We start from the raw sequence: 12,402 nt of genomic DNA on the forward strand, positions 1-12,402 counted from the left end.
CACTCCAAGGTACTTCTGAACCTGAACATATTGTATTCAATGGCCTGACAATGAAACATGGGCTCACCATATCATAGCCAAACAGCCCTTCAGCAGCATCATTTTGGTTTTATCCAGGCTGAATGCCATCTTATGTTGACAGCCCTACAACTCAAGTGTCCTGCATGCCCAAGAGGCAAGAAGTTCAACCTCATTCCACTAACATCCTTCGACCAGCAGCACACTTTCCTCAGCGTAAGCGACAACGTAACAGCCACCGGGCAACCTCAACCGCATAAAAGACACAAACTCCACATCCCACAGTAAGGAGCCCAGCAGACTGCCTTAGATAACCCTTAGACAGTGCCTTCTCCAATTTGTGGCCACCACCACAAAGTAGAACGTCTCAATGCCCAAAGTAACTATGCATTACCTACATTTCATTTTTCGTATACTCACATCTCTATAATTGAAATAAAACAAAAGGCCACCACCGATTGTTAATGCCCATCAAGGAAAATCATACTCAAAACATACCCAGAACTACTATTCTTGACAACGCTTAAAACTCGTAAAACAGCATTTTCTGCCCTCTTACCAGGACGAAAGCCATACTGATCCTCCATCAATAACCACTGCGATGTCAACCTTTCATTAATATGCAGATATAGTATCTTCTCCAAGACCTTAACAATAATTGGCAATAACATAAGAGGTTGATATGAGGAATTAACAGTGGGATCCTTGCTGCCACCCGTAAACAATTTAACTATTCCCTTTTTCCAACAATTTGGAAAGTAGCCAGCAAATAACATTTTTTAAATACTTTAGTGAAAATTCCTACACTGACATTCAATGAACGAACAAGAGCTCCACTGTTATTCTATAAAACCCAGGAGCTTTACCTCTGCCAAAGCTACAGATTATCTCGCGCACCTCTGCCTCAGTAACTTCTGAAGATCCATGTGATGAGAAGCAACATCATTTCAAACACGACGATGATAAGCAGTATCTACAGATAAATCATCATCTGCCAAAATATCATCTAACAAAGTATGTAGGATCTCAGTTTTATCCAAGATCACTTCTTGCCTGGTGAAGAGCAGACAGAAGAATGACCTTCTTTCGTTTATGCCCTAGCACTCGCCATATTCTCCCTGAAAGTTTCTCATTTCTGTTGTGATGCAGGAGATGAATATTCATCAAGGAAATTTAAGAAATCAGTCATGGAATACAATTTGAGTACAGTTTTCCCCAGAATTCTGAGAAAAATACAATCAATGAAAAATTTAACAAACTATTCTGAATATGGCAATATATTTATTATATAATTCGTTAATATCAATTCTGAATAAAACAATGTTTATTATAGAATTAAATACCAAATGAAGATGCAAGATACTACAAAAATCAATTTTTGGAATTAATATGGTAAGTTTAACTTATCTATTTACTGTGTTTTGGTGGTCTAAATTTCATTTAATATTAAATATGTTTATTATATAATTCGTTAATATCATCAAAGATATTATGAGGAGAGGCAGTATGCTCAGCAGTATATTTAATAAATCATTTACCAACCAGATCAATAAAAAAGGGATGTATACCTACAGAATTATGGTACATTAAGAAGATAGATGTAGAAAATATTGAATTTTTGAATTTGAAGCTTGTGTACATGTACCAAAAGAAGATCACAAAGGATAACTTGATCCAAGAAGTAAGAAATTATGCACAATAGGTTATGCATGGAATAGATATCAGTTGTGGGATCAAGAGAGAAATGTTATTATCACTAAGAGTGTTGACTTTGATGAAAAAAAACCCAGAAATAATGAAATGAGAATGGAATACTACCAGTGTTGTCACCAATTTGCAATAATAACAAATAATTGTATGATCAAGAAATTACTAGAGCACAAACAAATGATGGAGTAACAGAAGAAAAAAGGTGAAGAAGTTAATAAAAAACAAAATACTAGATCAAAAATGAATGTTTTAATAGTACATAATTAAAAAGTACTAGAAAAACAAAGTTACCATCCTAACTTGATGAATATGATTTAAGTTCAATGACAGCAGGGATTCTACCAACAGAAATTCCTCAGTTATCAGGAGCAATAAAAGATAATGTATGGAAGGTAGTTCTTAAAAGAAAACTGGAAGCATTGCATAAAAATGAATATTATTATTATATTATTATTATTTATTTCTTAAAATATGAAGATTCTAAGTGGGATGCAATCGGACCAAATGGAAGAAACATGAAGAAGACTGATTGCACATGAAGAAGACTGAAGATTGGTGCACATGGATTTCAAAAAGAAAACCTTAATAATTTATATTCACCAGTGAAATGAATAACATGTTTCAGAATTCTTTTTACTGCTATAAAGATTATAGTATTCATAAAGTGGATAGCACATCTTCCTTCTGAAATATAGAACTGAAAGATCCTGTATATATGGAAATACCAGATGGTATTAAGAAAAAACCAAATCGTTGATCTTGTCTAAAAATGGGCATTATATGGATAGAAACAGAAACCATGATGTTTGTATGAACATTTAAGTATTTTAAGAGTATTGGTTTATCTCGTTCAAAAATAGAACCTCATATATTTATCAAAAAGGATAAGTATGTTTTGGTTTGGGTAGGCTATTTAAACAACCCACCGGGTTGGTCTAGTGGTGAACGCGTCTTCCCGAATCAGCTGATTTGGAAGTCGAGAGTTCCAGTGTTAAGTCCTAGTAAAGCCAGTTATTTTTACACGGATTTGAATACTAGATCGTGGATACCGGTGTTCTTTGGTGGTTGGGTTTCACTTAACCACACATCTCAGAAATGGTCGAGCTGAAAAAGTATACAAGACTACACTTCATTTTCACTCATACATATCATCCTCATTCATCCTCTGAAGTATTATCTAAATGGTAGTTACCAGAGGCTAAACAGGAAAAAAGAGAAAAGAGAGAGGCTATTTAAACATTTGTTTCTAATAATTCATACGATGTAAATACTTTTAAGGACTTCCTACACTCAGAGTTTGAAATAAAATCAAACTCAAAAGGAATCAATTCTCAACAGGAGTTGATTCAAAAAAAAAATGTTAAGATTTTAGTGGAATATTGCAAGGAGATATTATCCAAGGAGAATATTATTATTTGAATTATTTATGCAGCCAAAGCTTACGTTAAAAAAAAATGATGATAATAGGTGTGATGTAACATTTCACAAATTAATAGGATGCCTTATGTGTATTATCAAAGGTAGAATGTATCTTTATTTTTTAGTAACTTAGTTTCGTCAACTTCAAAACTGTTACAAATTCACATATTGGAAACATTATAATAATATACATTTACATATTTGAGTGCTATCTGGGTGAGGAATACTAAGGAAGGGGTCACCAGAAAATTAAAAAATAACATTCTACAAGTCGGAGCGTGGAATATTATAAGTCTAAAAAAAGGTTGGTAGGATAGAAAATTTAAAGAGGAAAATGGATAGGATAAATGTAGATGTAGCAGGAATTAGAGAGGTTCAATGGGAAGAGGAAAACGACTTTTGGTCAGGTAATTTTAGAATAATTAACTCAGCTTCAAATAATGGGCAGGCAGGAGTAGGTTTCGTAATGAACAAGAAGATAGGGAAGAGAGTAGAGTATTTCAAAATGCATATCGATAGAATCATTGTAGTAAGGATAAAATTAAAACCTAAACGAACGATTGTTAACATCTACATGCCTACAAGCGCCCATGATGATGATGATGAGGTAGAGTGTGTATACGAAGAAATTGACAAAGCAATTAAACACATAAAAGCCGATGAAAATTTAATAATAGTTGGAGATTGGAATGCAAGCATTGGAAAAGGCAAGGAAGGAAATATAGTGAGTGAATATGGGTTGGGCAAAAGGAATGAAAGAGGAGAACAAATTATAGTTTTGCACGAAATATAATTTAGTAACAGCCAACACCCAGTAAAAAAACATAATAGAAGAATATGCACATGGAACAAGCCAGGCAATAGTGCAAGGTATCAGATAGATTATATCATGGTTAAGATTTAGAAATCAACTAATCGACTGCAAAACTTACCCTGGAGCAGATATTGATAGCGATCATAATTTAGTGATAATGAAATGTAGATTAGGGTTTAAAAACCTGAAGAAAAGGTGACAGATGAATCGGTGGAATTTAGAGAAGCTTGGTGAAGAGGAAGTAAAGAAGATATTTGAGGAGGACATCGCAAGAGGTTTGAGTAAAAAAGATAAGGTAGAAAATGTAGAAGAAGAATGAAAGAATGTTAAAAAAGAAATTCTTAAATCAGCAGAAGCAAACTTAGGCAGAACAAAGAGAACTGGTAGAAAACCTTGGATTTCAAACAATATGTTGCAGCTGATGGATAAACGTAGAAAATAAAAGAATGCTAGTGATGAAGAAAGTAAAAGGAACTATAGACAATTAAGAAATACTAAAATCAGGATGTGCAAACTAGTGAAAGAAGAATAGATTAAAGAAAAGTGATCAGAAATGGAAAGAGAAATGAACATTAGTAAAATAGACAGAGCATACAGTAAAGTTCAGGAAAATTTTGGAATACAAAAATTAAAATCTAGTAATGTGTTAAACAAAGATGGTACACCGATTTATAATACAAAAGGCAAAGCCAATAGGTGGATGGAATATATTGAAGAGTTGTACAGAGGAAATGAATTAGAAAATGGTGTTAGAGAGAAAGAAGAGGAAATCGAAGAGGATGAAAGGGGAGAAACAATACTGAGATCTGAATTTAAGAGAGCATTAAAAGATTTGAATAACAGAAAGGCTCCTGGAATAGACGGAATACCTATAGAATTACTACGCAGTGCAGGTGAGGAAGCAATTGATAGATTATACAAACTGGTGTGTAATATTTATGAAAAGGGGAAGTTCCATCAGACTTCAAAAAGAGCGTTGTAGTCATAATACCAAAGAAAGGAGGAGCAGATAAATGTAAAGAATACAGAACAATTAGCTTAACTAGCCATGCATCAATAATCTTAACTACAATTCTGTACAGAAAAATTAAGAGGAGAGTGGAAGAAGTGTTAGGAGAAGACCAATTTGGTTTCAGAAAAAGTATAGGGACAAGGGAAGCAATTTTGCCTCAGATTAATAGTAGAAGGAAGATTAAAGAAATACAAACCAACATACTTGGCATTTATAGACCAAGAAAAGGCATTCGATAACGTAGACTGGAATAAAATGTTCAACATTTAAAAAAAATTAGGGTTCAAATGTAGAGATAGAAGGATTGCTACCATTTACAGGAACCAAACAGAAACAGTAATAATTGAAGGATATACGAAAGAGGCCGTAATAAGAATGGAGTCCAACAAGGATGTTCCCAATCCCCGTTACTTTTTAATCTTTACATAGAACTAGCAGTTAATGATATTAAAGAACAATTTAGATCCAGAGTAATTTTAGCTGAGAGTAAAAAGGATTTAGAAGAAACAATGAACATGGATGAAGTCCTATGCAAGAACTACCACATGAAAATAAACAAGAACAAAACAAAAGTAATGAAATAATGAAGATGGACCACTGAATGTGAAAATAAGAAGAGAAAAGATTATGAAGGTAGAAGAATTTTGTTATTTGAAAAGTAGAATTACTAAAGATGGATGAAGCACGAATGATATAAAATGCCGAATAGCAAAGACGAAATGAGCTTTCAGTCAAATATAATTTGTTTACATTAAAAATTAATTTAAATGTCAGGAAAAGATTTTTGAAAGTATATGTTTGGAGTGTCACTTTAATATGGAAGTGAAACTTGGATAATTAGAGTACCGAAGAAGAAAATATTAGAAGCTTTTGAAATGTGGTGCTATAGGAGAATGTTAAAAATCAGATGGGTGGATAAAGTGACAAATGAAGAGGTGTTGCGGCAAATTGATGAAGAAAGAAGCATTTGGAAAAATATAGTTAACAGAAGAGACAGACTTATAGGCCACTTATTAAGGCATCCTGGAATAGTCGCTTTAATATTAAAGGGTCAGGGAGATGGAAAAAATTGTGGCAGGCAACGTTTCGAATATGTAAAAGAAATTGTTAGGGTATACTGAAATAACACGACTAGCACTAGATAGGAAATCTTGGAGAGCTGCATCAAATCAGTCAAATGACTGAAGACAAAAAAATATATATATCTGAAACACAACAAATTATAAGAAAAATGATAAACCTTAATTTAACTGCTAATGTTGATGCAGATTTTGCAAATGATAAAAAGGATAGAAAGAGTGTAAATTGGAAACACTATATTCTGGAAGTCTAAGAAAAAATAAATTATAAACAATATCAAATACAGTCATAATGTATAAGATAATGTCCTTTCATTATATAGTAAGCAGAAGAATTCCTTAAAACATCAGTAGTAAATGTTTTTGAAGATAATCAACATTGCTAGCTTCAACTCTAGATAAAACATTTGAAGCACATGGATGTGAAATATCATTTTGTGAGGCAACAATATTATACACATTCCAACCAAAAAACAAAACCCTTTCTTCCAATTTCTAAGCTTAAAAGCAACAAAATAAGCCCAGTAGCCAAAATCCAATTATTTCATGACAAAACACTTGTGCCAGCTATAATTTTTGTATTTCATTAACTTTTTATTACTTTACTATTTCCAACTATTATGTAACACTGTCGACAGATCAGTTGACCTGTCTCAGCAACTGTAATCAGCACGTTTATCACTACACACAATTAACAACTACTGCTACAAATACAAACCCACTGAAAAATAGACATTATAAAATAATATTCAAATTCTATTAGATAAATATAATAAGTCAAAGATAGCACATATCTTACCTTAATTTTTCATATTTTTTACGAGGTGGTTTATTTAATAAAATTTAAATATAATTTAACAGTACAGAGGAATAATATGATTCTTAAAAATATGAATTTCAGTAAAATAAAATAATAATAATATACAAACTAGGGACAGTAGGAATACACAGGATCCTTCTGGAGTAAAGATCACTTATGAAATAACTGAAAAGATTTAGTATTATTAATAAAAGACTTATTTATATGCTTATCAAACACACATATTTTTAAGCTGTCAATTAATTACTTTCTTTTCATCTGTTAAAAAATGTGTTGTTTTTATTTATTTTTTATGGGCAAACACCCAGATAGATTAGTTTTTGTTGTTTAAAAAACCCAAACAGAATTCTGTACTCTAAGTAAACGAAAAACAGAATTTTAAATAAAAGCTGAATAAACAGAATCATAAAATCACATTAAAAGAAACTGGAACAACATGCAAAGGAAAAAACTGCAGCAGTAAAAAATTATGTTAGGATTCTATTAAAAGAATATAAAATCAGACCAAGATGAGTGTAAAAGTCCATCAGTTAGAAATATAAATTAACAAAATATTGTCATAAAACAAATCTATACTAATATTATAAAGAGGAAAGATTTGTTTGTTTGTTTGTATTGAATAGGCTCCGAAACTACTGGACCGATTTGAAAAATTCTTTTTCCATTAGAAGCCGACATTATCCCTGATGAACATAGGCTACTTTTTACCGCGTTATTTAAGCAACATATTTTAATTTTTCTATCTTTCTAATTCAGTAACTAGCAACTGTCCGTTGTCGTCGTCGTGTCTCTCTTGACGCTCGCGTCCCCACCACCGCCTGCCTCTGCTCCCACCCCCCGCCCACACCCCGCTCGGCTAGCTAGGCAGCAGCATGTGACCTAAGCGTCACTGCGGTGCGGGAGGAGAGTCAATGTCACAAAATAAAGTGCCGCAAGGTCGGCTTCCTACGCAGCGATTGTGTGCGATATCGAATATTTATCCTTGAAAATATTTTGAATTTTTTATAATTTTTTAATCATCACTTCATATACAGGCTAATTCCTGTTCAACATGTAAGCAAATAATTTAGTATTAGTTTATGTAGTATTTAGTTTTTTTATCATTTCAAAATGCCCAAAAGATTAAGATCTCAAGTTTCTAGAAATAGTTTACAGGCTAGGGCAATAAAAATACGTCGTGATAGAGAATCTCCATCAGAAACTGAAAATTAATGAATTTAATCAATATTAAAAAATTTTAATTTAATCAATATTAAAAATACCTAATTGAAATAGTAACAAAAAAGATTTTAATATCCTAGCTTTTATTTAGGTATCTCTTTTTTAGTAACCTCCTATGCAAAATATGGGTGTATATGTGGCGTATATATGTATATGTATCTAAATAAAAAATGTGAAAATAAACATAAATCAACAAAAAAAAACATAAAAATACGTAAAACAACAAAAAAATTTAAAAAAACATTTACGAGAATAAAAATAGGTGTATAGAATAGTAGCTGGATACAAATAAAAAAATAATCATCAAATTTATTATATCCAAACCTTCTAATATACTCTTTTTTAGTAACCTTCAGTGCAAAAAGAAGGGTATATATATTATGTAAATAATTTTTAAAAAAAAGAAATAATACATAAAACAAAAAAAAAAAATACAAAATATACTGAGAGAATGAAAATAGCTGTAAGTATATAATAGTAGCCATAGGTAAGCACAAAAAAATTACAAATATAACAAAAATATTTGTACTGTAGATACGCGCATAACTCTGAACGACTGCAACAAATATCTTATTTTTTTAAATGGGTACACCAACCGTGCGAAGCCAAGCCAGGCAGCTATATTCAATAAATTAAGTGATTCAGACGCGGACGTAGTCGCGGGTTTCAGCTATGTATCATATAGACGTTAATTTTTGCCAATCAATTTTCACAATGAAGTACTATTTGTAACGATTGAATAAATCCCACGCGGACAAAGTCGCGGGCCACGGCTATTATTTATATTTTTGAATTTCGATTTTTTAAGGGGTGCGACAGGGGCGGCTCAACCAACACAACCACTGTTACTGTATGTGTGATGTGACTGGCTACACCCGCCTCTGGTTACTTGACTAAAAACCATAATAGAAAAGCGATTAAAAACTTTAAAAAAAAAATGGAAAACAAAGTATGGTCACCTCTAAGTGCTGTTTGTTGAGTAACGCTAAGGACCGGGAAAAAATATTTTTATCCGTACGAACTACAGGTAAGCAGTTATAACTAATATTTTTAAGATGGAGGCCGACTGTTTTGAAACCAACATTCTTGGATCACTCAAAGTTTCTGGTCCTGTACTGACCGAACTGTTGCTCTAAAGGAATTACAATACACTGATATATTTTTATAAATCGAACAGACTTCAATTTTTATTTATTATTATGATTCTACAAGCAAGAATTTAATGAACACAGCGGAGTCCAAGGGGCAGAGCCCTCTGGCTATAAGGGTAGGGAAGGGAGAACGAAACGAGCCATTACCGGCTAAATATCCCCTGACCGCTACAGGATACCCAAGTAACCATATAGCGCGGGCAAAGCCGCAACGGGGATGCTAGTGGGTAATAAAAGTTTAAGTAGTTTGCCAAGAGTACATGACTACCTAATATACAGCCAACATAATTTAACTTAGTTGACAACAGCAATTGGTTAATTTAACATGACAAGGTCAGTAGAACTTTTTCTTAATTATAATTTTTATTTTGAAGATCCTATTCCTTGATATGTTCTAGATATCCAAAGCCAAACAATCTGTAAAAAATACAGCGTAACTTCTTATCTAGGACCCAGGACCCAACTAATTGTAAATTCTAAGATTAAAAACTAGTTATTTATAATTTTACATACCAAATATTGTATTATAAAATATAAAAGCTGATGGAGCACCAGCAGGTGACTTCCTTAAAAATGAGAAGAAGTATGCAAATAATAACCCACTAAATCCATACAAGTTAACAATTAAATAGAAAACACCTGCAAAAAGAAAAAAAACATTAAAAAAAATTCACAACACATTGAAATTAACATTTGGAAAAATATAATTTCAGATTTAATGCAAAATAAAAGACATTCTGTTATGCAGATGTGACTCCCTCTCAGTGTTCACCTCAAAGAATCATAATTTAGAATTCTTAAGTAATGAATACTTTGCTACAAATCTAACTTCATAATGGTCTCAATTCAAAACTCGAAAGACAAAATATGGTCTAACATTTTCTATTGCACCATTTAACATACAGTGATTCTCCATTATCTATATATTTCTTTATCTACATGAATAAAGCTAAAATATACTCATACATAAAATAAATAGGATTATCAATTTTTGAATATATGTATTTTTTTTTTTTAATTTACAAGGAAATAACAGGAAAATAGTTTCCTTTTATACATAATAACAATGAAGAACTATAATACATTATAAATGCAGTTCACATTACCATAATTTCCAGTTTTTAAAAACATGTGAATAATATTAAGAAAATAAGTGTGCAGAGTATAAGTGAAACCCTGAATAAGCTATGTTGTACAATGTAATTACAACAAAGGAAACAACTTAGTACAGATTAAACCCTCAAAAGACAGATTAAATTTTCTATTCTAATGTTAATGAAGATTGTTTTATGAAATCAATGATAGTTCATACATTATGAACTCCATGGGCACTTAACAATAATGATAATGTATTTATGTATGACCAGTATTTTTGAGAAATAACAGTACAGAACAGTTTAGTATAGCTTTGTTTACAAAGCAATTAACTGTTGCCTCAGATTTAAAATTATTTTAAAAACGTTGCCATTGTTCTTCTCTTCAATCAATAATGCATGCAGAAGAACTAGTTTTTTGCAACCTCTTATTGAGGTTATTTTTTTTACCACTTAATAATCCAATTCCCACTCAACATCTACACTAAAAGTTAACAGAAACCTTCAAGAAAAATTACTTTCTTTGTCCTTTCTGTAGTATCCTGGACAACAATTGCAACAGAAAATTAATAGACTAAATGCAGGAAAAATTTCAACATTACCCAATTTATTACATTAAAAGACTTAATAATGACGAGAAGAAACTAATGTCAAAATATATCAATCAAATTTGACATTATCAAATATCAATAAAGAATGGTAATGTACTATTATTTTACTGAAATTTACCCAAACCAAAAATAAGATTTTAATTTTAATTTAAGGTTATACGAACCACAACAACATATAAAAGAAGCGTATAGAACACTTTCAGGTAGAGATTTTCTAATCACTCGTGGTCTGTCTTGTATTACAACATTTATTCTCCATACGTTGCTCCTCGCCCATAGTGAGAAGAACTGTGGGTTACTTTTTACAAATCATCCACTGCTATTACTTAACTCATAATATTTAACTCATCTCTTATTCAAAAAATGTGAAAAAATAAACTGACTATTACGGGAGATCACAAGTGGATAGACAATCGCTAATATAAAATAACTAGTTTCTTTAAGACAGTGACTAAAAACAAAAACCCTTCTTTCATTCTATTTTTCAGACAAAATACATTTTTATTCTATTTTAAATCAATTTAAGCAGTTTTGTGCAGTATATGTCAAATTCTCAGTACAATTTATTGGAACTCAAAACTAATATACAACTAGTATAGATTTTGCCTCTTGACCAATGAGTTTTACATTATTAACTGCACATGGTGTAGAAATATTTTTTAAATAGAAAAATCTGATAAACGTATTATTATAGTTTTAAAATTTAATTATCAATACCAGTACTGCAGAAAAAATTAATCTATTTTTTACACCAATTTATCGTTACAGCAAGTACTTCATAAATTCAATATCACCAACATTTTTCACTGCTCATAATTCAGCTTTATAATTCATACCTAATTCACAAAAATCATACTCATTATTCGTAATAAAAGCCCTTGTTTCATAATAAAAAAAAAAATTCCTTTCAGCACGTCAGAAGACGGAGGGCAGATTTCACTGGGACAAAATAGGGATACGCGAACTTAAGAACGTTTCCCCACAACACAAAGACACTCCTGCTGATTTCTTTTAACTTTGTGAATGTGATGAGCACATTTGCAAGGTGTTTCTGTTAGGAAGACTGTCCCCACTCATGTCGAAGAGCGCATTTTGTAAGAGAAAGAAGACACTTCTGCTGGGATGACTTTTCACACTCACATTGAATTACACGTTTCATAGGAGAAAAAAGACGATTCTGTTGCGATGACTTTTCACGCTGAATAGCGCACTCTGCCCATGTACTAAGGTATTTCTACTGGTTTTCCTTGACCTGCTGAAGACGAGCCTCCCTCTGACAATTGGGGCTGGAATTGTCTTTATCTATGTCTTCACGTTCCTTCGTCAAATATTGACTCACTCATTTTTTTTCTGCTGTTGGTAACTTTTCTTCTTAAATCTAGACATATTTTCACACTTTCACTTAACAAGGATAAGACACAGAAAAATCATACTTCTTGTCAATAAAATATTG

At 31.8% G+C, this 12,402-nt stretch overlaps 1 protein-coding gene across 2 annotated transcripts in view; it reads right to left on the reverse strand.

Moving 5' to 3' along the window:
- LOC142322045 (phospholipid-transporting ATPase ABCA3-like) overlaps nt 1-12,402 on the reverse strand; it is a 186,324-nt gene that overhangs the window by 41,551 nt on the left and 132,371 nt on the right. For both annotated transcript variants that reach the window (XM_075360660.1, XM_075360659.1), the window contains one exon: nt 9,758-9,883. In XM_075360660.1, the coding sequence (XP_075216775.1) occupies nt 9,758-9,883 (126 nt within the window). The remainder of the gene's footprint in view (nt 1-9,757; nt 9,884-12,402) is intronic.

The sequence above is a fragment of the Lycorma delicatula genome, chromosome 3, assembly GCF_047948215.1.
Source record: "Lycorma delicatula isolate Av1 chromosome 3, ASM4794821v1, whole genome shotgun sequence".
Classification (NCBI taxonomy): Eukaryota; Metazoa; Arthropoda; class Insecta; order Hemiptera; family Fulgoridae; genus Lycorma; species Lycorma delicatula.